The sequence below is a fragment of the Tachypleus tridentatus genome, chromosome 7 (assembly GCF_004210375.1).
Source record: "Tachypleus tridentatus isolate NWPU-2018 chromosome 7, ASM421037v1, whole genome shotgun sequence".
NCBI classification, from domain to species: domain Eukaryota; kingdom Metazoa; phylum Arthropoda; class Merostomata; order Xiphosura; family Limulidae; genus Tachypleus; species Tachypleus tridentatus.
In genome coordinates this window covers 58,286,553-58,314,436 of record NC_134831.1, presented here as the reverse complement: position 1 = coordinate 58,314,436, position 27,884 = coordinate 58,286,553, and the positions used below count along the sequence as shown (strand labels likewise).

The 27,884-nt window shown below is 34.2% G+C and overlaps 1 protein-coding gene across 13 annotated transcripts in view; it reads left to right on the top strand.

Moving 5' to 3' along the window:
- The window catches only part of LOC143255743 (uncharacterized), a 51,219-nt gene that overhangs the window by 11,339 nt on the left and 11,996 nt on the right, over positions 1 to 27,884 (top strand). The window contains exons 2-3 of one of the 13 annotated variants that reach the window (XM_076511912.1): positions 7,508 to 7,720; positions 8,903 to 8,985. The exons of 2 other annotated variants lie outside the window; for them this stretch is intronic. Coding sequence is in view for 3 of the 11 variants with exons in the window: in XM_076511900.1 (XP_076368015.1) it covers positions 3,351 to 3,425 (75 nt within the window). In the remaining 8 variants the exon portion in view is untranslated. Of the gene's footprint in view, positions 1 to 3,350; positions 3,426 to 7,507; positions 7,721 to 8,844; positions 8,986 to 10,667; positions 10,877 to 18,301; positions 18,442 to 18,511; positions 18,531 to 19,237; positions 19,537 to 24,298; positions 24,710 to 27,884 lie in introns of those variants that run through there. 10 more of the 13 variants (XM_076511905.1, XM_076511903.1, XM_076511902.1 and 7 more) reach the window with 10 other exon arrangements.

Sequence of the window (27,884 nt, the reverse complement as noted above, 5' to 3'; positions counted from 1 at the left end):
AATAAGCCTCCTCACGAGTATCAACTTATTATGTTGAGAATAATATAGGTTCTAATAATTTTCTACGCTTATGCAATAAAGAAGCTGACTTATCTCTACGCTCAACCGCTTTTCTCTTGGTAACGTAAAACGATAAAGGTTAATTTAATTTATGAATAGCAAGCGCTTACATTGTAATATGGTTAATCAGCTAGCTAATCTCACAAGAGTATTATATTTGGATCAAGCTTTATCAGGGGTTAAGTTGTAAAAGCAAAACAGATGTGAAAACACGAAGTTACTGTGTTTTTAACGAAAATCGTGTTTACGTGGTTGGGCGATGACGCGACATCGATAGTAAAACTGTTTCATTTTTCCTATTGGCTGAATGCGTAAAGCTAGGACTAATTGATGAAAGAAACGGCTTACATGTGAAGTAATTTGAACTGTTTTGGATGACTGAATTTGTATGAAGAAGTATTTGACGTGGGAGTGTCAAAAAGTCATAACATCACCGATGATTGACAGCTATAAACACTGAATAAAGGACAACTTAAAACTATCGTTTGATCGACAACAGGAGAAACAAAATTCGAAGCTACTTGCATTTATTTCCTAAAACCCACTTCTGGTATTTAATCGGAACTGATGCTTGGCAGCACAGAAAGAGTGAAATTAAGAAGTTAAAGTTCAATATTTTTTTTTTCGTTTTTGTTTCGTAAACAACTTAACTGAAACGTATTGGTTGAATTTTTGTGGGTGAATGTAGGAATTTTGAGTAGACCTTTTTTTCTCTTCTGGATTTCATGAGTTTTAAATTATTACACAATTTAGTCTCGTAGTGCATGGCTATAAAACAGTGTATTTCACCCTTTTTTTATGTACTGTGGCATAGAACGATTATGTTAGTGGTTGGTCTTAATGTTGTGGATTAGCATGTTGTAATATATTTTCTTTTATAAAATTCATCTGTTGTTATAACCCGATCCTAGTAGTTAGCGTCTCGGGTTACGGATGAAAGTGTCCGTGGTTTTCAATGTTATGCCATTGAACACGCTCGTCATTTTTTTGTTGTGGGTGAGTTATAACTGTAACAATCAACCTCATTTGGTGCAAAGAGCCGGACAAAACTGTTGTCAGGTGCTAATGTTCAATAGTTCATAACTTGGTCCTAGGTTTGAAAATGCCAATATTTTGTTTTCTTGTCATGAGCTTTAAAACTTTTTTTTTTTTTTTTCCTTTTCAGTTCAAATCTTTGATCATAAATTTTTAATAATTATTTACTGAAAATTTTATTCACTGTAGTTTACCTTAATTTAAGCCAGATTGCTCTGGATCTTAAGAATAAAGCTGGCCTAATGAAAAATTTTATAGAACTTCTAGAAGATTAGGGTCGTTATGGAATTGATCGTGTCGTGATAATGTTAGGCTTAACGTTCTTTTAAGTAGCACGACGCAAACGAAATTTGCAAAATGACTTATGATGAAAAAATTTTGATTCTTGGAAGAGACGTACTTTATGAAATTGCTACAGTTAATTACGGAACTTGCAAAAGTGGGTTTTCAGGATTTAATTGTATATATTTGTAAGTTCTATCATGGATAATTGGACCTAAACAATAAAATCAAATTTCAATAAACAACAATATTCAACCTGTTTCTCATGAAGAATAGACGGCTGGCTGCTGTTGAATTAATTACTGGTGAACTTGTTAACGTTTAAATACTTTAAGGCCTATTGATTTTTGTTGTCTAAAATTTGTGGTCATACGTGGCAATCTTGAAGTTCTTGTGGTGTGAAAAAACAATGTAAACTTAACTACTTTATTACACAGCTTTTCTAATGCTTTGTTGTATTGAAATCAGTGTGCCTTGTGACTCACTGATTTGTTCTAATATATAGCATATGATTTTTCTATATATTAACCGTTATAGTTTACAATGAATGTTGTTTAATACTTCAATCCATCACGCATTTTGTGGTTTAGAAATTTTTAGCAACACTGTTGGTATATTGTCAGTGTGCTTTAAAGGGGTTCTGGTACTCGCTCGTGAATCGGGGATTTCTTTACCTGTGTTATTATTGTTATTCTCAATGTGTTTTAAAGGGGGCTCACTCATGCTATTTTGCTGCATTGTAGCTTAAACCCCGTTTTCTATTTTTCTTTCGTTATCATTTACGAAGCTGAATAGATACCCACTGTACGTTTTGAGAGTGGAATAATCCGAGACCTCTTTTTTACTTTAAAACCAAACAAACCCGTATCAAGTTAAGCCTTTTGACATGTAGTAATCTGAGACCTCTTATCTACATAAAGAAATACCTGTTTACAAATAAAGCATTTCAATACTTCTCAACCCTCAACTGTTTCTCACGACTTTAGAATATTATTAAAATATTTAGAATGTGTTCTCCAACGTTTCAGAACTCTTTATAACTTTCCATCTCCATTTAAATCAACGTTGTTCGAACAGAGCGATTTGATTTTTCTCTTGTATATTTATCATTTGACAAAAGTCGGCGTGCCAATTTATAACTATCAAACCGCTGGACCAAGTATCATTAAACCTGGCATGTAATCTAAGGACCCCCTGGGGAGTGGTGTAGGGAAGTTGGTGTTTGCATTTCACTAACTGGAAGCGTCCGTGCGTTGAACGAGTATATCTGTCACTCAGTTATTTACATAATGATTGTAACTCACTAGTGTTTACTAATTGTCTGAAGTATAACTAAGCTGCAGTTCCATTCTATTTAGTTTTTTTTCGGATGTATTTTAGGTTTTTTCATTTACATTGTCGATTAAACCATTAACTATATCATTTAGTACGCATTACACACACACACACACACACACACACACACACACACACACACACACACACACACACAAATCTATTGTAACTTGATTTTTCAGTCAAGTCTTTCAGTATTTTGCGAGATATGTGTTTCCGTTAAGAGTCTGGCTACATTTAGTTAACATTTGAAGCTTACATTAGACATATTTCTCCATTAAAAATGCACCATGCCATCTACATAATCGTCTTACCTACTGGGCAAACTGGACAATTGCCTGGGGCCCCACACATGGTAGGGCTCATGATGATATGCCTTTTACTATGCTTCTGAGTTTTGTTATCCTTATGGAGGGGGAACATTTAGTGAATTCTGCCCGGGACTCCAGAATCATTAAGAATGCTCCTGTTTCACGTTGCTTAAAACGTTAATGAAATAGTTACATTAAAAGTGTATTCATAGGAACCGTACTATTAATTTCAAATCACACTTTAGAAATTAACTTCAAGGAATTTGCTGCTTTTTTGTTTTAATGCATTGTATTTTGTGTTTATACATTTTGTAATTCTCTGGATAGGTGTGTATCACTTTATACTCCAGATCATTGAAAACATCTTTACGAATTTTGTGGAATGTCCGCGCGCTCCTAAAGGTTTGATTTTACTAAATATAAAAGATACACGCTTAAATGTGTAAATAAATCATTTTTAAACTTTAACGGGGAGTATAACGTGCATAGGAGAAATTTTGAGATAAAATATCGTTAAATTATTGTATTAGGCTGAACTGTTCGTGACGACGAGAAACCTACTTGAAATAAAAATGTATCTCAAGACAGCAGGTATGGGTATTAAAACTTTTAAGATAAAGTAGAGAACAACGTTTCGACCTTCTCAGGTCATCTTCAGGTTTAGATACATAGGCTGGACTGTATTTTAAGGAAATATTTCGTATCGTTATTTAGATAGTTGTTTGGATTCTATAAATTACTTTGCGGTGATGTATTCCATTTTTGTAATCTTAAACATAGCTCAAAAGATGAGTTTTATGTCAGACATCTTAATCTTTCATAAACCTTTCAAAGTTGCCTGATTTCATAATATTTGTTTCAAAGTAGTTTGTCTTTGCTTAGATTCTTATTGGGGCAGTTTTTTATTCAGAATACCAGTTCGTTGCATAAAAAATAATTCTATAGTTGTACTGGTTTTATTGGATAACATCGATCGTCTAGATACTTCGGAACTAGATAGGTATTATAATTAAGAAAATAATAAATATCAACCAGAATTACAGATTATGGCTACTGTATAACATATTCCCGTCAACACTAGACCGATGTTATACTTAATGACAACAATCACTAACAACTAGGATCACAGACTGTGGCGACTTTATAACATTCTTTTTTCTAGCATTTTGTTTCGTGTCGTATTTATCAGATCTATGCGATTCTAAAAAAAATTATATACCTGGTCGCCAAAAAGTTTGCTTTACGAATAATACTAACAGTTTTGTTTTTTACAGGTGTAAGAGTTTATTTTAAAAAGCAGCGTAACTAGATAGTTACTGGGTCAAATAAATTATCTTGTCTTCTACATTTTCCAAACTGTGAAAATTGTAAAACTGGAAGATGCTAGTGTGTTGTTTACCTGACTGTTTGTTTTGAGATCTTGTGCACCGTTCTAAAAGTATCTTTCTATTAAATAATATCGCTCTATTTATTTTTTTCTTTATTGGTTTCCTTATTTTAGTTCCTTGTCCGATATTAAGATGCAGTACAACGGATCAAGTTTATGTACAAATGTTGTGATCCTTCTAAGTTTTCTTGGTCAAGTAGTCCTAACTTATGGGATGGTGAAACGAACGATTGAAAATATACTTCGGAAAAGAATAATAGTTTTCTTTTGATGACTGAAAATTGGAATTATAAGAGCTTGATCGAAGAACGTAATATTATGTCAGTCATTTATGCTCGGTACCGATAAGGCCTTTCGCGCAATACCAGGACTCACCATCCGGCCTGTACAATTCAGTGACATTGGAGATAAGTGACCAGTAAAGAGGTTTTGAAAGCCGGCTTGCAAAGATGAAGTAATAATGTTGTGAACCACGATAGTGGCCCATAATAGGGATAGCGAAGAATTGCACAAAATCGTAATATAATTGGGGCAAGAAGCGTCTTAAATAGTAAAGATTTAGTTCAAAGAATACCTTTTAAAACCTTTTACTATTGACTTGTAAGGCTGCAAACAGAAATGCACAAAAAACGCACACGTTAGACTAACAATGAAAATAAAATCTGTTCAAAACGGACCGTTACTAGTTCTTATTCTCTTGTCAGCCTTCAACAAAAATAACTCAGTTTATTGTTACCCAAGTCTTTTGTAAGATGCTAAATAATGTACTGCGAAGGTTATAGAAATATTGAAAAGTCGATAACATAAGCTACAAAACACCACAATTCTTGTGAACGATGTTATCATTATTTCTTGAAGTCAGCTTTCTTACAAGTATATGTTGTTCCTTTAAAAAGCTTGACGGAGTGAAAAGAGAATTATCAGCCACTAACAGGGGAACATTAGATAACTAACATGCAAGTACTCAATGCTTTGTACACTATACAATCTGTATCTTTAGGAAACCAAAACCTATACTGTGTATGAAGTGAAGGAGTAAAAAAAAAACAAAAAATCAGTACACTTAATATTGAATTCTGTTGCACACATTCGTAGAATGTAAAAGACAAGGTTTATTCAAAGCGATTTGTTAGGCGTATAATTTCTAATTGAAAATACTTCTTTTCTGCTGGTAAAAATTTATACGCATTTTAGTGGGGATTATTAATGTGATAAAATCAAATCTAATGTCATTCTATGTAACAGCATATAGCCAAATTAAAGGTCTGTAGTTTGAGTTAATAACTTCTATAGTATCTCCAGCCTTATTCCCTTACTTTTTACGAACCCTAGTGGCAGGTTTTTAAATTCCGATTTTTTTCCAAATATTTTGTCTTGTATCCTATAGTCGACACACGATCTCGATAATAAGCGCAACTTTTTATTGGTAGTCTCTGTCATAAGGTGTATGCCTACACTTTTGTAATGGGCATAATTAATGTATAGTGCACATGATACTCGAAGTTGGAAGTAAGCCAAGTTAAAGTACCTGAGTAAAGAAATGTCCGAATTAAAACTAGATACTAATTTGGTTTGTTTTTTAGAAATTTTTATCCAATCCTACTATTTTATTAACAGCAAAATAAGTAAAACGTTTATTTATATTGACGTAATCTCGTTTAATTACAGTAAAAGAGTACTGAAAACTGTCTTGTAGTACTGGGTATGTAGCACTTTTCACTTGGTTACAGAAAACAAGTTTTTGGTGTGAAATACATACGGTAATGTAGTATGATCCACCAGTAGGTAATATACGTGATATCACACTACTAAATTGGTGAGTTTAAAGCACATTTTCTACAGAGTGCATGCAGTACAGATTTTAAAATAAATTTAGTCACTTTAGTGTATAATAACATTTTGTTTTACGTTCATGTTGAGATTGCGCCTTTTGCTTAATACAGTGCTCGTCAGACCAGCTGCAATTTACACCAACTAGTCTTACTATGTAATAATAGATCATATTTCGTCATTGTAGGCCTTCTATACCGCAAAACGTTTGTTTCATAAGCTAAAACCATAGTACTTATTAGAATTAAAACCGGCATTTTTACAGTGGGTGTACATTCACAAGTAACAAGTTCCAAGATTGGAGCTTATGCGTATATTGTTTTAATGAAATTTATAAATTCTTTAGAGCTACAGTGTGGTTTAAAGAAAAGTTTCGAAACGTACCATGTAAAATAAACTCCATTTTCTCGATTTAAGTTATGACTGTAAATAATTTTTATTAATTGTTACTGGCATTTTCAGCTCTTCAATTTCTTTTTGGACGTTTTAAGACTTGGTAAAATATAACACTTTAAAAAAACTCGTACTAGTTTCATTAAGTGTAAATATTTATACATGAATAGCTTCGTTTTAACGCGTGTTAACACACAACATAACGTGAGACTAGGACAGATGCTTTTCCTAGTGTTGGAAAACAGGAGACTTTTAAAACAAAAATAACTTCTGTGATGGTTAAATTTAGACTTAGGACCATGTTGTTAAGTTAAAACCCCACTTGTATAAGTTCTTTAGAACCTATCTCTTCTTGGCCCTGACAAACGGGAACAATGAGTCGTTAAGATACATGTACTCTTGAAGGTGTTGGGGGGGGGGGGCCGATGATCAACATTTTAACTCCAGGAGAGAACCCAGTTAAAGAAATAAAAAAAACATAATTTATACAGGTGGTGACGTCTAACAGATCTTTACGTTTATCTAATACTTTTTGCGATCCTCATGTACTAAGGTTGGAGCGTATAACGCTACTGTTCCTCATGAGATACAATACCACTAGGTGGCGTATGACCAAAATAACATGTACATCTCGGCGGTAATTCGAAGTTTTCAGGCAAAAGAAGTCTATTGTTCCTTTTCACTATAGTAGATGGGTCTGTCATGATAAACAGCAAGATTTCGTCACTTGTCGCATAATTACGGTAGTAAGACAGTGACATGAAACAATTATTTTGGTATTTACAATGAAATTTGTGTCACAGAATGACGAGTACTCTTATAAGATAACCATACGAACCAGCTATATTTAGACATCTATAAATTGATTTCGTAGACCGAAAACCAAGATGTAACACTAGTTTTGATGACGAGGTGTAAACGGTTCGATAGAAGTGAGAGTGTCAGCAGTGAAATCCATGTATGATGTACTGTTGTAAGATCATCGAAGAGCAGTGAATTGTTGTGATTGCGTATTTCTCAGTCTGTTGAGTTGACTCTTAGGAACTTCATAGTTTCACATTGGAAAAAACAATGCATATGTTTACAGGTAAGATCTAGCGCTATTAAACGTGTTTAACATTTGCTTTTCTTAAAGAAATGTTTTTATTTTCAAAGATTTTGTTGAAATGTGCACACGGTTTATTTACCGTGATACTGTTTTCTTAATAAAATACAATTTATCGTGGTGCTCTAAAACAGTCTTTCTCAAAATGGAAGTCGTGAAACTTTTGTTTGGGGGGGATGCCGCCAAAAATGTGCGGAAAACAAAGGTGCTGAATTAAGTTGAATTCTAAATAAATAATTAACTGATAACAAATGATATTGAATTAATTAAACGATATGTGGAAATGAGATTTTATTTTTACTACGGTCCTGTTTTTCTATCACCAAGTTAAGGTTACAGGTTTGGGATCCTCTTTTTTTTCTTTTTTTTTTTTTTCTTATCAAGAGAACCTCAAACTAAAGGTTTGGGTATCTAAAAGACTACAGGAAACTTAATATTCACAATTACGCACAAACTATCTAAGTGTATGGGATATGTTTCAGATGTGTTAGTTGATAGAAAAAAACTATGAATCTTTCATCAACATTAAATCTTTTGACCTTACACCAACAGTGTTCCACAATGTGGAAACTTGCAACATTAATCGACACGGTTTTTATGGTATAATGCGTTTTTTACTTCTGAACTTTTTGCTGAAATGTATAAAATCTTGTGTCAGAATGAAAAAAACCGGAAGGAGATCGACAGATGTCTAATCACAGGCGCAACCTTTCGGTGGTTACGCGCAGGAGAAAAATATTTTTAGTTTTTACATGCATACTTATAAATTTGCTAGTAATACAATAGTAGAAGATTGTAGATTCAGTGAAAGTCAAAGGGGTTTTCCGTTATGTTCCTCTTTCGAGGTGTTGAATAACATTTGTTGGTTTGAAAGAGGTTAGTTAAATAATACTGTGGCGATGATTATCCTGCTTTCCATATGCAATAATGTTGATCTGGTTAGATCTAGAGGCTAGTAACCATTGGTAACCATCTATTACTAATAATAAAAAAAAAGAGACATTTCTACATTAATCGTAATTTAACTTTCAACCTTAAAGCATCGTTGTACTCGTATCGAAGTAATTGTTTATTCTTAATGTAACTTAAATTACGTTGACCAGCAGAGGTGACATCATCCTTGGATGAACATTGGTGGTAATCTTCAACCTTTTTTTTTGTAAGAGAGAATACAGCCCTCGATGAATATTCCGTGTGAAGAAAATGTATAGACGACTCCTAAATTTGCCTCGACAAGAAACAATGAGGTTTGAAAATGAGTTTTTTGTTTTTTAGCGTAATCATATTTAAAAGTTATACGATCCAGTGTATGTATAATGTAGATAACATTAAGTTGTTTTTTTAAAATCGCACTTCAAAAGATGTATAATGTGGTTTAGCATAAGTGTTTTAAAAATTGTGCATTCTAAAAGACGTAAGATATACATAGGTAACGTTTTTTTTTTTTTTTAAATCACGCACGCACACGTTCGTAGATGTACAACATACTTCACATCAAATGATGTATTCCATTGTGTATCTTCGCTGCTTATGCCATATATTTCTTCAAAACATGCATATAGATGTTGTTTTGAAGAGATATAACAATTTACAATTTACAAATCGGGCAAATATTGACCGAGTTGTGACTGGTCACATAATTGTCAGAAACCCTATAGTCAATGACGCTACATGAGCCTTTTTTCTTTATTTGCCTGTCATTCCTCCTGGGTGTCATGATAAAGGTCTTCAACACGGCTCCCAGCCCTGCTGACCGTGACTAGAACTTTGCTACTCTTCAGCATGCCGTAATCCTTCACCATTATTCCTTCCATTATCTACATGTGTAAGATTTCAATATGTTTTAACTTGCAACCAGTGTAGTTGATGTGGATGTGATTATGATGCAATTTTTTGGTAGCCTTTGTTGAGACAAATCCATCTGCGTCGGTACTCAAAAATAGGCTTATTACTGACACAGATAGAAGTGGTGTTAGTACTAGCTTTAAGTTTGATCTCACACTCAAGAACAAAGACTTAGACAATGAAAGAGTTGCATAATTTGAGAATAATTAGTCTAACTCTTGTATATTAGGTGGTGCGGCTTCTCCGAAACTCTGCTCACAAACCCAACCGAAATACTTTACTGTCATGTGGATATTTGGATACAACTGTTACTGGACGTTCCAGTGGCTTATGCAACACCACCGAATTACCAATTTTTTTTCATCCTTGATCTATTGCCTAGTAACACATTTCAATGCTGTTTGAGGGAGAGGCTCTGTGTTAAGTTTATTTAAAGGGAACTATAACATTAAAGTACACTTACACGAATGTATATTACGTTTATATCATGTTTCTTCCAAATATATCTTCGTAAAACTCCTAGACAATTCATTGTTTTCTAATAGAAGAACACTTCAATGCGCGCGCTCACCCGTACACGCTCAGGTAAGTAATAACGATTGTTAGAATAAAAAAAACAAACAAACAACAAAACACTAAAATTCTCTTCTGGTCTTCTTAAGAGTAATTTTCTCAACCTTTTTTCTCCCCACCTTGATTAATGTACTTGAATTACAAGAGCCACGTATGTGCAACGCTGTCGACAAACATTTACCCTTCGTTTTCAAATGAAAGATTGATTTGAAAGTGTTTTTTTGTTTGTTCTCACATGGCCACGTGCACATACACCTTCAACGCCGTATCAGGTAAATGTTTATTATCGCGTGGCCGTGCACATGACTTAACGATTATTTATCAGGCAGGCTTGGAATGCTTTCTGTCTTGAAAACAACTCTAAAATACTATCAACTGATACTGAATTACATGTCCACTACTATCCGTATGTGGATTGCTATTATCCTAGCTGGCAGGCTATGAATAACACCACTAGAAATGCATGTTTTTTACTTTAAGTTGGAAGGATAAAATATTCGGAGGTTGTAAACTTGAATACGTAAATATTTAAGGAAATATGAACAACTTCGTAGTTCGTGACTTCGTCTACACAATTAGTACGTCATTCGTTACACAGCAGATTTTTACCAGAACCATTTGCAGTTGTATTGTGGCGAAACAGTGTTGATACCGGCATATCATTCATTGTCTAGTTCCAGTGGACATTTAGACACGTGCAAAAGTCAGCTGTAATAGTTGGTAATTATTGTTCTCAATATTCCTCGGGATGCAACTATAAAAATGACTAATTATTACGTTTTTAAAATATACACGAGTATGCGCTCGTTTTATCTTGTTATTTTTTTTAAAATAAGTTTGGGCAAATACGCACATCCTAACTACAACCGATACGTTTCTATTGTCGCTAGGGGCGCATTTCAGTACCAATGCGATCTATCCAGAATTTAAATTACGTATTTAATTTTTTTTTTTGTATTTTAAGGTATGAAATATGGGTGATTTATACATGTCTATCTTTTAACATTTGGCTGGATTTCATAATAATAATTACACTATTTATTTATTTATTTATTTATTAACCCACTTTCCTAAACCAGTTTCATATGTATCATATTATAGATATATTTTATCCTTATCCTATAATGAGATGACTTTCTGATTGCTATTCCAAAAATTTGCGACAATAGACATGCGACTTTGTAAGACACCCACAAACTACTGAAGTTATGGGGGGGGGGGATAATTAAACGGTTTGAACACATTTAGTAACTGGAAGAATTGTTCTTTACAAGTTGTGTGGCTTTTATCGCGGCTCTTCAAATTTAAAACATTCATAAAGATACCGACATGCTAGCTGCACATTAGTCTCCGTTGTAAGTAGGTGTGCCGATTGTCGAGTGCTCATACGTATTTATATAGGAAAACTCTTACTTAAATCTGTGTTCATGGCTGCAGAAAACGAGGAAGTACTTGAGTTAAAGGTAGATTCTCAACGTAAGTTGTATGTGGTCTTTTAAAATGCTAATTTGTGTGTATTTATTGTTTAATGTGGTTATGTAATTCTTCACTACGACGAATCTTGTGGTAAGATGTATGCATTAAGTTATTTTTGTATCGCTTAGTTTTTTCATACCATGAACAGCTCCAGTATTTCTAAGTCTTTATTCCAGACTTAAATTTACAGGCATATTATTTCATCTGTAGAGTTAATACTCGGGTTCATATCACAACAATTATTTAAACTTTTTACTGGTGTTTATATTACAATTGGCGTGTGGTTCTTTTGAGATGACTTTGTTGGTTAGCCTTTGATTACATGAATCAAACATGAAAATACTACCATTATTGCATTAATGTAAGCCTTAAACCATGGAGTTACGTAGGGAATAGGAGCTCGAATTTGACGCTCCTACATCACCCTTCCTAGAAGCTTCTATTTCTTCCTCTGATCACTTAGAACTGATGAACAGCTAGACTGATTGTCATCGAACCGGATATGTTTCTTTTAAAGTCCCATGTGTCACTAGAGTCGGTGTTCAGAGCCGACTCGCCTCCCATGTTATCCTGGATAGTATACATATCCTATCTGTGCGTTAAACTTCTATGACAGTTAATAGCACTAATTAATGTAGGAGTTTAGTTCCTACACAGAAAATTAGTGATTTCTTCCGATGTTGGACCCGAAATGGCCAGGAGGTTAGAGTGCTCGACTTTCAATCTGTGGGTCGCGGTTTCGAATGCTCGTCACATCAAACATTCTAGCCCTTTCAGACGTGGGGGCGTTATAAAGTGACGGTCAGTCCCTCTATTCGTTAGTAAAAGAGTAGCCCATGAGTTGGCGGTGGGTGGTTATTACTAGCTGCTTGCCCTTTAGTCTTACACTGCTAAATTAGGAACAACTAACGCATATAGCCCTCATGTAGCTTTGCGCGAAATTCAAAACAGAAAACATCAGAAGATTGTTTGTATCATTTTCTTACACTGAGTGTTTTAGCAGTAAAAAACCTAAAAAGGACCCAATATATGGGTATTACCGGTATTAAACATAAAAATAAGCATATACTTCTGAGGTTAACATTAAACGTTGCTATCCAATACTTCCTTGTAACAGTATAGTGTCAGCTGCATGTTTTCAGTTTCGTAATGATCCACGAGTTATTTGTTCAACTGCTTTAATTAATGTGAAAATCGGCTTCTCGTGTAGTCAACGTTGCAAACTACTATTTTAAAGTATCACTGTATTTTGGGCTCATGCTACTAATGGGTCGTTTGTAAGAAGGTACTTGTACTACACTCGTTCGATTTGTGCATCGCTATCGAGCCTGCTCTACACGTATACCTTGGGATATTTTGACTTGCACGTCTATTGTTTTTGGGCGATAGGTTTCAGTGTAATAAGATAAGCGCATAGCACAATAACTAGAATTTCTTTTAAGTTTAGAAAAGGATTTTAGCTGTATAAAAGGTGAAGTTACATTTAAGTTATCAGTAAGTTATCAATTGAGTCTAATTGTTTGATTTAGCGCTTTAATTTTTTAAAGTTTGTTTTAACGAAGTGCTTCAAATTGGAAAGAAGTTAGCAAGTAGGTGTTTAGCGTAATTGTGATTTGTAAGCATTAAGTTACATGAAACTTGTACTAGTTGTAGTCGAAGAAATAAAACGCTTTTATTATTAAGTTAACTGGGTTTTGCATTGTTTCTACCGAATCACCCAACACATCTCATTCAATAGCAGAAACCGTTACATAATACGTGTGTGTGCGGATTAACGGACGCACATTCTAATACAATAAAAATGTTTGTGTAAATAAATGAAACGAACTAAATAACGTGATTTGAAATATTCAATTAGTTATTTTGGTTATTCATTTAAACATAGTACTATAATTTTAAACGCTTTAGTATTTCGAATTAACGCAGGGAACTCGTGTAATGAGCCGTTTCCGTTGACGAGAGTGGCTCATTACGTAACTGAAAGTATGACAGTTAACAGCAGTTAAGCTGGATGATTAATTTTAGCGATACATTGAGGAATTTGGAGATTTAGTTTGTATTCGTGCGAGTTAGCCCTGATAAGTTAAATTTGTACTTGGTTATGAACACAAGTTTGAACATAATATCGAATATGATTTGATTTTGTATAAATTCAGTATTGACGTTTTTTATTAGTGAGATTTGCTTCCGGAAGAGTTCGATATTTCAAAATTTAGACAAATCCCTTTTATTTCGGCTTTGAGAAGGCTTGTGCTAAAATGTCCTTACTTCTTGAAGTAAAAAAAAAATCCTATTTTAAAATATCTGGTTGCATTCTAATAAATTGATAGTTTGTGTAAACTAAGTTGTTTTTTTTGTGTATTAAGTTGGTTGAAAAAATGAAAGGCGAAACTTTATTTTATAATTATTATTTTTTCTAAGCATATATATATTTTCTGAACTTCATTATCAGCTTTCAAACAGCTGGTCCTGTAATCTCAAGTCGTGGTATCTTTCATTAGTTTACATTAGCAAATTCCGTGCGAAGTAAACTTGTTATTTTCGTTAGGTTTTAAATTTAAAGTTTACGATAATTCGAGTTTGACTAGAAAGAAAGAAAAAAAATGAAAGGTTGTTCACTTGTATTGTTCGACATCTGTCGAAGTTGAACTTCTACCGCGCTTTTAAAACGTACAATATTACACGATTTGTGTAAATCGTCTGAGGAGAATAAAGATTTGATTGGTTGTGTAACATGCATCTTTCTTAGTTACTGATTCTCTTCATCGATTTCGGTGAGATTACTTGTATGCCTTTTTCTGTGAAACAATTTTTCGAAATAAATCGTAAGCTATTTAGAGGGTAAGAAATAAAATATACAATGATAAAGCTTATTAATTTATGCTAATGTGAGACAAGAAAAAATATCTTAATATTTTGATAATTCTTGACTTCTTTCAAAACGCATACTTGTTTCCCTTTCTCATAGAGAACCATGGAGTTGCTTTCGTTTGGACGATTTATCTTAAATTTGAAATATAATATATAGTTTTTTATATCAATCATTTATTTGTGCGACGTTGAAGTATATAACCGATTGTTGCACAAATAAGTTCTTTCAATCACAGCTTCGGTTGACTAGACCTCATCTCTTGGTCGGTAAGCACAGAACAGATTGTTCCTCTAGATTTCTGTTAGAGTTGTGTCTCGACTACAGTATGGATTTACTACAAGGATATAAAATAGTATCTACCTATTGTAAAACGGAAAATTAGCTTTCACATGTGTGTTATTAATCCATATAATTTAAAATGCAGATATGCAGAGTACATTAAATTTGAAAAAAACTGATTTTGTTCATTACGTGATTCTAAAGGTTTATTTTAAAGCTTCTTTCATAAGCGCTAGTACTTCAGAAAGTTACGTGGTTACCCCCAGTGGTTAAGAGGAAAGCTTGAGGGCTTATACACGTAAAAATCTGGGTTCGATACTCGTGCAGAGCACAGCGCAGATACCCTATTCTGTGGCTTCACGCTTAAACGCAAAACAGACGTACAGTTACGTAGGCTTAACTACATGTATACAAAGCGTTAAAAGTTGATTATAAAAATCCTCATTCAATAACGTTATTAAGAATATACACCCTCCCCCCCCACTCCTCCGTATCTGCACTGTTGAACATGGAACTTTTATCAGGAAAGTCCAATGCATATGGCTTATGTAATATTTCGACGCAGTTGCGGAGGTATCCCGTGATGCCAAGTGAATTATCTGTTCTAATCTTTCAAGTAACGGACAAGAAACAAGGTCATTTCGACATGAAAGAAGTAAAATATGTTACACACGTAATCCTTGCATTTCGTTAACGTCTTCCTTAACCGAACAAGGACAGGACAAGTTGAAATTCCAAGAAACCATCATCTTTGTAGTTAAAGTTGGGGAAACGCCACAAGCTTTCTTCAGTGTTAATTGAGGGTCATATGCAACTTTATTTTAAATAGTAATACGACCGATTGCTCTTTCTAACACCTATTTCTGTATGTTGCCAGTTAAAGCCCCTGAAATCGTTTACTTATGTTTATGACCCTTAATAAATTGACCTGACAGCTTGTGCAACCTTTGGCAGTATCGTTTTCATAAGTTAAACACGTTAGTGTTTGTAGATATACGATAATTATATAATAACTCGGTTGTAAAATTTACAACTACATTACTATGTATTAAAAATAATTATTACACTAAATAAATATATACACGGATGTATATGAAACAGTTATATAATAACTCAGTTTTGAAAAGAACATCTACGCTGCCTATTAAATCTATATACTCGTATAATAATAGATAACTGTCTCTAGATATTATAGCTTTTCAAGTTATTCCAATTGGAGTTTTACTGAAATATCGCATGATATGTGATGCCACTATCAAATTAACATGGCTCTTGATACAGATAAGTCCCGGAAGTCAGTGTGAAACCGGAAATTGTAGGGATGAGCGTAAAACTGGGAAAAAAAATTTGTGTGTTTCAAGGCATGTGAAATATCTTGGTTTACACCTTTACTTAATGTCATGACTGTAGTTGGCATCAAGTGCAAGAGAGCGCTGAGAAAGTTTTAAAATTTTCGGTCACTGCAGAAGACTTACACCCTTGTCTTTAATGTTTTGTTTTTTCTAAAGAGCGTGTAATAATTGCATTCTTTTCTTTTTGTCGCCGTATTGTAATGAAATAGGGTTCTTTCATTCAAAATTTGCAGATTAAACTTTTATTCGACGCAGTCTTTCGCCCGCAAGTCTTTAGGAGGTGATGAAGACTTTTATGAAGCCGAAGCATTGTGTTGAATGAATGTCATTCTATATGGAATGTCAGATTCATTTTAATTGAAATTTTTGAATATTAGTATTCCACTCAATCCTCAGAAATATAAACTTCTGAAAGCTTATATGGGGTGATTTTGATGGGCTAATAGGTTTTGATTGCACCGTAGTGTTTTTTAACTCTTTTAGTCAAACCTCTGACAGGGAAGTAGAGCTTTCGTTGCTATTAGTAACTGAAATACTAGTAGGATCGTAAGCCTTAACTACACGCGTGCTATTTCTAGAAATTCCAAGACCGAACTGTCTCACTATAGTTTGTGAGGACCATACTAGTCTAGAATGAAACCTGAATATGACTGGCTTCTGTAGAGTATAAGAACTACCAAAAGTTGCACCCAACTCCAAAGTATTTACTGCTATTAAATAGTTCTAACACTGTGAATTATGGCAAGACTTCTTATGTAAAAAAACAAAAGTTTTTTTTGTCTATAGTTAACCGTACACTATTGGCTAGCTGGGATATGCTCACATCGACCAACGAAACTGTTTTATAGCGTTATAAGCCTTCAGACTTCTGCTATTGGAGGGCTCATATGAAGCAAAAAAGCAGAAATATATTTAAGAATACAGTTTAATGCTCTGCGAACAAGTTTTTATTGACAAGCGACTCTCCCAAAGCTAGATCTGTTTTTTTAGATACACAATAATAATAACAATGAAAATACGCAGGTTAATATTTCATTACTTTAGTGAAACTTTAGTAAACCTTGGGAGGTTTGGAGAGGGAATACCCCCCTTCATGACGATACGAAATTCCAAACTCTCATAGCTGTGCTTTAGAGGGAAACAGATACTCCAATAACAGTGAGAGTTCAGTCCTCTGAACCAAATATACAATTTGGACAACTTAAAAGCTTCCTTTATTTGGTGATTATCTTAAAGATAACACTAGAAAATGTAGTAAAATTTCGGGATACAAAATACATAATTTACCAAAATGACGATTTTAGGGCTGAAAATGTTTGTTTCGACGAATGGTGTTTTTATTTGTCTCTGAATTTCGCGCAAAACTACACGAGGGCTATCTACGCTAACCGTCCCTCATTTAGCAGTGTAAGATAAGAGGGAAGGCAGCTGGTCATCACCACCCAACGCCAACTCTTGGGCTACCCTTTTACCCACGAATAGCAGGATTGTCCGTGACATTATAACGCCCTCACGGCTGAAAGGGCGCGCATGTTTGGTGCGAGGGAGATTAGAACCCGCGACCCTCGGATTACGAACCCATGTGGTGTGTGTATTCATAACGTTTGCTGAAATTATAATTATGAAATACGCCCGAACTAGAGATAAGGATAATATATTAATGGATTTTTATACTCAAAGCACTGAATTGTTAGTCTAAAATATTAGTTAAAACTTTACTGGGGGCTCGAGATGCGTACCAGTGACGGAAAGACTAGTCCCAATTCTCACTAGTGATACTAGTTTAATATTCTTGGTGTTCCTTCACGTGCTTAATGACTCATCACTTTTAAGGATTTATTATTAACCAGTAGCATTCGTATAATGTCTTATTTTGAAACGTTAAACGTGGTACTTATGTTATCGAAACATGAAAAATTAGCGTTTGCGCAGTTATTGTTCTACGGTTTTCATATATATATATATATATATATATATATATATTTGTTATTTAACAGCTGCCAAGTCTCAACGTCCTAGTATTTTTAATTAATCAGTAAAGCTAGCACATTGATGGTCTCTGACAGTAGTAAGCGATAACGTTATTGTATCAGTTATTACACACCATTGGCACTGTTGCAATCCCCATCACGTGGTTTGTTACATTAAGAAATACTTTACTACTACTCTAACCGAGTGAAATACTGAATTAAACGTACATTTTCCTTAACGAAGGTTTCCGTTTATCTGTTTGAAATAGCACACCGTGTGAGGAGGTTGTCGAAAATGCAAGCAATGTTACTATCGGTAACATGGACACAAATGAGGTATGAATCATCAAAACAGTTTTTTCTACCAACGTTTACGAAGTGTAAAACAGTTGGAAGACCTAAAGACAGCACGTTTTTCACCTGAGGTACAAACTAATGAATTGCGCAAACACGCATGAACAAAGCTGTATGTAGGAGGGGAAGTTCGAGATGGTTATTATTAGCTTAGAACCACTTGATATTTCTAAGTTTTCAACATCAGTGAGTTATTTTCATGTGGTATGTTGGAATTCTTAAACAGTATTTTTCGTGCTGCAAATTTTTAGTTGCTCTTGTGAACTTTTCCTTTACATTTTACCCTCAAATATTTATTTTTAAAATGCCCTTTAAAATGCCCAATTTTCTCCTACCATCTGACAACGTAGAGGACGTATAAAATAGTGATGTGTAATGCTTATAAAGTTAATGACAATAAACCTAAACCACGTTTAAAGCCTTGTATCACCACTAAATATTGATTCAATAAGAATAACATTATTTAACACTAACTCGGACATTAACTTGTCATGAACTCTTGTGCGATTAGGTTTTTTTATTTTATATAAAATATTTAAATAACTTTTCCACAGTGAATAATTGGTTTTATTTGTTTTCCCAGCGTTCCATGATTTTCATTACTCAGTATTTAGCTTTTTCCTACTCCCTTTTTATTATGCCGGAAGAGCAACATACTGCCCTTTCAGGTTTTAAGAATGCAGCCAAAAATGGCGCGCTATAGGAGGTGAGGTATATTTAGTTATACTACACCTGGTTTTGTTTCAACCAAGTACCAAGAACGATCCGTTACCATAGAAGTTACTCTCAGTTCGTGATTCGCATGCTTAGTGGTGGGACATCTCACAGGACGCGCATTTGTAATTAATTTATATCTATAGTCTCCTCTAGGGTTTAATGTCGTTTTTATTTTTTCATACTAAAACTCTCATCACCTCTCTGGACATACCAAAGGTCTTGTATATATCCAGATAAATAATTGCTTATGTGTGTATTTGGAAGGGCACAATTATTATTCGTATTTGAAAGTGCAGATCAACAGTGAATACTATTAGGACAACCAGAATATTATCGTTTCCTCAAATGACCAGTTATTTGGTATTATGAATATTTATTAATTTGTAGTTTTCTTGTTGTTTTTTACGATAAATTGCATATTTGTTTCTTCCATACAAATCAAAACTATAGCACTTAACGATCGATAGTTTCTCACGTTTTATGGTACCATAACTCCCCCCCCAAAAAAAAAAGCCCTGAAAAAATTAACGAAAATTTGTTAATCTTGAAAATCGGACCAAAATAAAGTTTCATTTGAAGGTGTGTAGCACTAGTAAGATTATTATTATTATTTTTTTTTTTTTTGCTTTAAGGGCTGACACTGAATGGCCAGATGGTTAAGGCGCTCAACTCATAATCCGAGGGTCGCGGGTTCGAATCCCTCTCACACACTAGTAAATTAGGAACGGCTAGCGCAGATAAACCTCGTGTAGTCTTATATATGTTGCCGTTTTTACATGTATATTTTTTCTCTACAAATGGGTTTTCTCGTCATCACTCGTGTAGCTTTGCGCAAAATTTAAAAAAACAAAACAATATGAGGGCCATTTGTGCATAGGTATCCATAATCTTGAACGTAGAGCCTAGAGAGAAGGCATGTAATCAATAATATTAATTTAGTAAACCTTTGTTTTGTTGAAAAGACTAATAGGATAGTAGTAGGTAACTTAATGTCATTTACTTAACCTTTATCAGATCAACAAAAATGGTCTAAAGGTTTATCTCCTAAGTCATTGGATTAAATAACTTAGTCAATGGCTAATAATTTTCTTTATTTCATATTTCCTTTTATTCTAGCGTGTTTCTGTATTGAAAAGTAATGCTAAATATTTCCTTGTCTATCTGAGCATAATATTTATAAAAAATACAGGAAGTCAACTTATCAAATCAGCTTAAGTAATGAGGACTAAGACTACCGTCCAAGCACGCCAACCATTAGGTCTCGGTTGATTCTGTTAGTAACATTACAACAAAGTAACAGAAATCGTCACAGAACACCATTTCAAAACCAAACGCATTTATAATCCCAAATAAAAATGTTAAGACTACTAACCCTAAATTGAATCGCAAATAGTTGCTCTGAGGAGTAAGTCTTAAGAACGATCTTCCTGAAGATTACTGAATCTTCCAACTGTTTATGTAGAAAATGTCACGAAAAAGAAGATCAAAGTGTAAATTATTTAACTCTTTTCTTTAGCGCGAGAAATTTGAATACCATTTTTGTTTTGTATGGTATTTTAGGCAGTGTTTTAAACAATAGTTTTGAATTTAATGGACTGCTGCTGCTGCGTATTTCGAGTGTAGGACAACGTTTTGACTACATCGAGGCCTTTTTCGACATGGATCCGTTTTAATATGGTCACTTACTTGCAATGAAAATTAATGATCTGGTTAAAAATTAAAACAAAAATTAAAAATGCACTTCCCAAATTTACGTTTGTTCTGTAATATATTTTTGGCAGTTTGTTCAGATAAACTGGACTTCGATTTTAATCAGACGTCGAAATGTTCATAATATTTTGTATTAGAAACCATTTTGTGAGACTATAGAAAGTTGTGCACAATTTGATACAACTTTTTTAGGTACTTCTGTCGCTAATATTTCAGATACGCAGTTCACTTACTCTTGCAGCTCGAAGATTGTTTGTTTTGAATTTCGCACAAAGCTACTCGAGGGCTATCAGCTCGAAGAACCACAGGCATAAGACGTTTTTGACGCTATTTGCCGTCATTAAGAATTATCGCATTGGTTGTAATTGGCATAACCCCATATTATCTTGGGTCATTTTTATCACTGCTTCATTTGAAGGTTTAATGATTATTTAAAGAAATAATAAGATTTTAGTGCAGAATTTCTTCAGATGTCACCTTAGTTACAGTTAATAGTCATGCTTGTCTTCAAACATCACTTAAGATGTCCAAATAAGAACTTAATAGACCTTCGGAAAAGGTTAGTGACATACTATACACATTTCAGAAGACAATTTATAAACAAAAAAAAAAAAAACGTGAAAATTAAACTATTCCCACATTAAGCAAAACCATTTTTTGTTCATATTAACATTTGAGGCTCGCGTGACTCTTCAAAATTGAAACCAAACTTGTTAAAATGGGTGGCTTAATTTGGTATAAATAAATGAAATCCTAACTTCCTTCTCCAACATCAAAACCTTTTACCCGCCCCCTACACTTTATTAACAAGATCTTAAATCTGGATCTGTGAGATATGCATCCTATTCTTGGCATAGAAAGTTGGTTGTTTAAGGAACTATATCTTCAAAACATCTTGAGCTATTTCAGTCATCGTTTTGTAATTCGGGCTGAATAACAAGGATAGCCATATTGTATGAAAATATTGCCTTGTCTGGGAAAGCTGCGCATTGGTGTGAATAAGTGTAGAAGGTTTTGCTTGCATATTAAGCATACCACCAACCGTGATTATCCAGTTATCCAAATGGTATCAAAACGGAAATGCCTCGAAACTGTACAGACCTAACCGCGTTCGAAAAAACATTCCTGAAGATCAATATCGGATATAAAGTGTGGAGTTTTTTTGTAGTTGTAATATTTTTTTTTATTATAAAAACGACTGGCAAACCATTTTCATCCAGAACGTTTGCTATATCGATAAAAGTAAAACAAATACAGAGTAAAGCTGATTGGACGAGAAATAAAGTATTTTGATGAATGTATGAGGGCTAGAAGTTAGCTAAACACATTTTCATAGCAGGGTAGAGAGCTGGGTTGGACAACAGGCCACCTTGAACTCAAGCAGATGATCGCTATTTGGCCTTTTAAGTTTGTTTTTACCGTAAGGCCTAGGAGCTTCGTTTTATAACTCTTATCAACAGTAGTAATTGGACAACAGGTTAAAGAGTAATATCTTTCGTGTCTCGGACCTTTTTCCCAGATAAACTATTTGTGCTTCATTAACTGTGGGACACAAATGATGTACCTTGTGTTTTGGACGTTTAATCAAACGTATATAACAATACTTTGCTGCTGCTAAATTTTATACATGTACACATTTGTCTCGTTTCAGCTTTGATTTGAAGTTCACTTCAGTGATCTAAAGGACTGGATCTCGAACTTTAGATCGCGGTCCCCATCACCACTTCTACCCAGTTCTCCACATTTCTGTGGTCTGCTGTATGAGCGCTGATTTATATTGTTTATGTATTCATTTCATAAGGTACTTTTGTAGTTAAGTTTTGTCTTACTTCCTGAATCTTTGTACACACCGCCAGGATGTGTCCATCTTCTCCATACTGCACTTTTTAACGATTATTATTATTATTTTTTTAATTTCACACAAAGCTACACGAGGGCTATCTGCGCTAGCCGTCCCTAATTTAGCAGTGTAAGATTAGAGGGAAGGCAGCTAGTCATCACCACCCACTGCAAACTCTTGGGCTACTCTTTTACCAACAAATAGTGGGATTGACCGTCACATTATAACGCCTCCACCACTGAAAGGCGAGCATGTTTGGTGCGACCGGGATTCTAACCCGCGAATTCTTAACGAAGTGATATTATTTATACTAGGATCCCAAATATAAACGTGATATTACACCGGAAATTTTTATTACCCAAGCTTGAAATGGAACAATTAAAATATTAAATCTTAACATAAGGTAGTGAAAATTTCAAAGTTCCTAATGATTCTTACACGTATTTTTTTTTTTATTTCAACTAGTATACAATAGAACAAAACTCAAACATGTACAATATTCCTGAACCCACTTTTGCTGTTTATATCACGAGATATATTGTGGCCCATGGCAAAATAAATCTGGAAAGTCGTTTTTATTAATAGTTAATGAAATTTATATTTTTGCACATTATCTTCATACGATCGTTTACGTTGTCAAACTTTTTTTCTATGGTAATTTTATAGCCTGTGTTGTTTTTAAATAGTTGTTATTTGTAACTGTTTTTGTTCATTCTCACCATTAGATGATTTTTAATATGGACTATTCTTAATCAGTATGGAGACTGAGTTGTGTTTTGAAATAGCATGTTTGGTTGTATTTTGGTGTTTAATGAACATTTTCCAATTATAGACTGTTTCTGTATGTTCGTAGGTGTTACTGTATTTTCATAATTGTTTTTTCGGTATGTTTTCAGCAATAAGATATGTTGTATGCATGCTTTGTTTATTTGTAGGAATGTCTGGTTGTAGAGTAGGATTGGATTTATACGAGTTGTATATGTACTCTTATTAGTGTTTTCGTGCTGGTTTTAAATGAACAGGTAATTCAACTGAGACTAGAAATTAACCGAATTCTTCTTTTTTTTTTTAATTTTGTTAAGTCCGTACACAGACGCTCGCGCGCACGAGATTTAAAACTTGTTGGTAGACAAAATTGTTTACGTATAAATTGTTAGTGGCAGTTAGGAACAGCAATTTTTTATAGTAATGTGATCACCAACTAATATAAACGTCTTGTTTACCTTTCTGTAATTCCTTGTTTTACTGATATACAATGTCACAGGCGCACACCAAATTAAGGTAAACAATGAATTTGTTTTTCGAGTGGGAAGGCGTGGAAGGTGATACTTTGTTTTATCGCAAAGGTTTAGAGTGCAGTTATGCCTTATACGCGTAGAGATAACTTACATTTATTGTACTAGTTTTCAGCAGACTTATCAGTGTTTTTCTTTGTTTTTTCAAGTCTTCGTCCTTTTGATATTGTAACCATAGTTTCTCGTCAATACCTTTCATTCCATCAGTATCGAGACTTTTTGAAATCTTATGGGCGGCTGCCAGCATGTGTCAAGCGATTTATATTTGCATCAGGGTCACAACAACGCTCGCAGTATGAAAATAAACTTGTCTGTTTGGGTTTCAAAGGACGAATTCTTTTAGCTGAGCAGTAAGTCTTAGAGCTTTTATAATACTAAGAATAGGGTTTTCATACCTGCGGCGGGCAGAACACAGATAGCCCAATGGGCAGTACTACGCTTAACAACAAATGAAAATCCAAAGGATTAAGGATCCTCGCGTTTGTTTTCAAGCTTCCAGAGTGCTCACCTTTCTGTCTCTCGCGAATTGATTCAAACATCAAGTGTTATCTTGCCCTACTGACCTAGATGCCAGGAAAGTTCTGGAGAAATTTTAGAATGTCTCACTTGCCGACTGTCAGCGTCAACTTGAAGTCTGGCAGTAACCCAAGCTGTAAACTGTTCTCTACTCTCTCATTATAGTTAGTAGGTAATAACTAAATGTGCCATCAGTTTGGCAATAGGTGTTTAAAATCTATTCCTACAGACACACGTGAATTAATAAATAATCAGAAAGAAGCAGTTGAGGCAGTGTCGTTTATACGAGCTTTAGTACTGTATGAAGAGTTACATGTAAATTAATTCGGTAATTCAAGCGAACTCTATCATTGTTGCAGCCATTCTTATGATTCGAACTTGGTTTATTTCTGTAAACGTTATTTGTATGAATGAACAGACAGTATTCACAACCAAACTAAAAATCCTTGCGATTGACGTCTACTGGAGTATTTAATTTTTACATCGTATTTTTTAAACTGTCTGAGATATCTAGATGAAATGGTCTTAAACTAAGTTTAGTGCTAACAATGGTATATATTTTGTGATTTTATAGAACCTATTCTAAAGGAAAGCGTTGTAACTAATACAGAAGTTTAATTACTCCTATATATATAATAGAAATTATTCTTTCTGGTTTATGACTAACTTTAAAAGTTTGATTTTATTGAAGTATTTGTGAAATTACTTAAAATTGTATCAAGTTGATTGTTTCTTCGCTAATTGTTTTAATTTTGACAGAAAAGTAATAAAACCAGTTGTAATTCCAGTGGACTTCCTAACAGTTTTTCGGGTTCAGATATGACGTACTGGTTAATACGTTGGACTGTGAATGAAGTCATTCTCTTGCCTCAAAATCGAGTCCTGCTGCTTGCGTCTGTGGATGCATTATAAGAGTGATGGTCAAATTCCAATATTCGATCAGTGTAACATAAGAGTTGGCGGTTGGTGCTGTTAATTTGCTGCCTTTTTTTTTGTTTATCGGTTCAAGATTAAGGGTAGATTACCCTTGTGCAGCTGAATGTCGAAAAAACAACAAATCCCTTTTAAAATGAATACTTAGGTTTCATCTTAAGTGCAGTTCAATATTATTTCGCCCATTTTAACAAACGTGGCCTGCAGTCTTTGATAGATAAGATTGGCTTTCAATTTTCTATCTTAAAAGTTGGGTTGATCCGACCCGTGCAAATGTCGAACAGCCAATAAGATCACCTGCTGAACACTTTATTTTCTGATCTTGAATAAATATTTGTGTAAAAAAAACTTAAACATTATGGAGCTTCTGCGTTGTGAGAAAGTGTTTACTGAACATTTTGTAATAAATTCATATTTACGAACTGAGAGGCAGTACCTGAAGATGTAATCAGTTTATTGAATAGGTATTATCTGCGTCTAGCTATAAGTACCCCTTAATTTGAATTAACTTGTTATGGAGATTTGACCTTCACTCATAACGATACTTGTTACGATTGTCAGTGTAAACATATACTTTGTGTATCACCAAGTGCTACCCATTTTCCTCGGGCTGTAGGTACAGTTCCAACAGTTTTCTGCAGTTGGTATTCCTTTCCTGGATGTGTCGTATAAGCAACTTATGGCATGCGACTTATTCTTCTTGATTATGTTGCATAGTGATGCAACACCTTTTTTTTCACTGTTTTTTGTGTTCATAGATTTTCATCTGTTAAGAGACGCCGTACTTTGCTTACCGCAGCTAGGTTACGACTTGTTGCACGTGTATTTCTGGATGGTCCTGGTACTCTATATTGATCTACATTTCTTTGTCTTCTGATGCCATTAAGTACAATAGATGTCTTTATTTTGGCAAGTTCTAAATACCTGATCTGAATACATATTTATTATTAAGTGTAAATATTTTGCGTTAAATATGGATGTTACATACCATTCCTAAAAGCGATTAATTTTCGGGGACATCACATTACCCTGAGAAACGACAATATCAAAATATAGTCCTGATACAATTTACGATTTGTTTGTTTACAATTTTCGCGCAAAGCTACACAAGGGCTATCTGCGCTAGCCGTCCCTTATTTAGCAGTGTAAGACTAGAGGGAAGCCAGCTAGTCATCGCCACCCACCGCCAACTCTTGAACTACTCTTTTACCAAAGAATAGTGGGATTGACCATCACATTATAACGCCCCCACGGCTGAAAAGGCAAGCATGTTTGGTGTGACGGGGATTCGAACCCGCGACCCTCGGATTACGAGTCGAACGCCTTAACCAACCTGACCGTGCTGGGCTTACACTATGGCTATTTTGGCTTAACTATTTGCATATTCAATTTAATTTTAATACTATATTAATACTGCTTACTAGAATAATTTGAGTGTATGTGTATACATGTGTATCATTAACAAAATAAGGCCTTGAAAATGCGTCATTGATAGTAATAATAACCTATGTTAGAATAAGCACTGTAGAGGTCAATGAACGTGGAATCCTTATCTAGATACCTTGAAATCATGGGTTGTTGTAGTAACTTTAAAAAGATATTTACAAAAAAACAGTTACTAAGGTAATATTCTGCGTGGTTTGTTTCCTTACACAAATTTGCCAATAGGAATTATATTTTAAATCCTTTGAACTTACCAAATGCTTAACACTTACGAACATATCTGAGCGGGTGACATATTACGTTATTTATTACTCGTACATCAGTATCTATCAATTGATCCTATTCAGTTAAATTTTGTTATGGAATTTAAAAGTCAGATTTATGTGTATGGAAAGCTATTTTCATGTTATAACGTTAAACTTTTTTTAATTTGCTCGAGAAACACGCCTTTATTTAGGAAGTTTACGTTTTGAACTAGTATATTTCACGAAAATGTTGCAATGGTTTACAATTTGTTTGGTAATTTGATACTCTAATTCCCAGAGATATTTGACGACCATACGACATCTATTGGCCTGTATCTTCTCTCGCCTCACTCTCTAATTACTTTCGAAGTAGCCAATGACGAAGAAATAACTTGATACGCCTCCGTTACTTTATCCACACGTAGTTTCGAGTGGCTTTCGTAAGACAAAGCTATATTTCCGAAAAAGAAAATCGCGAGTATATCAGTTTGAATCAAACCGTATCTGTTATATTAACATGATAAAGTCCACTAGTAGATGTCACTAGTAGTATGTATTATGAGTTTCAACTTGATAAGGGTTATCTTGTTTTACTATAGAATTTAATTATGAATAGTAGCTGCATCTCACAATGTAGGTTAGCGTAATACATCACAATGTGTGTAACAATGCCTGCACAGCACCTGTTTCAGAATGGTATTATTCTGTCATTCTCTATCGCAAGCG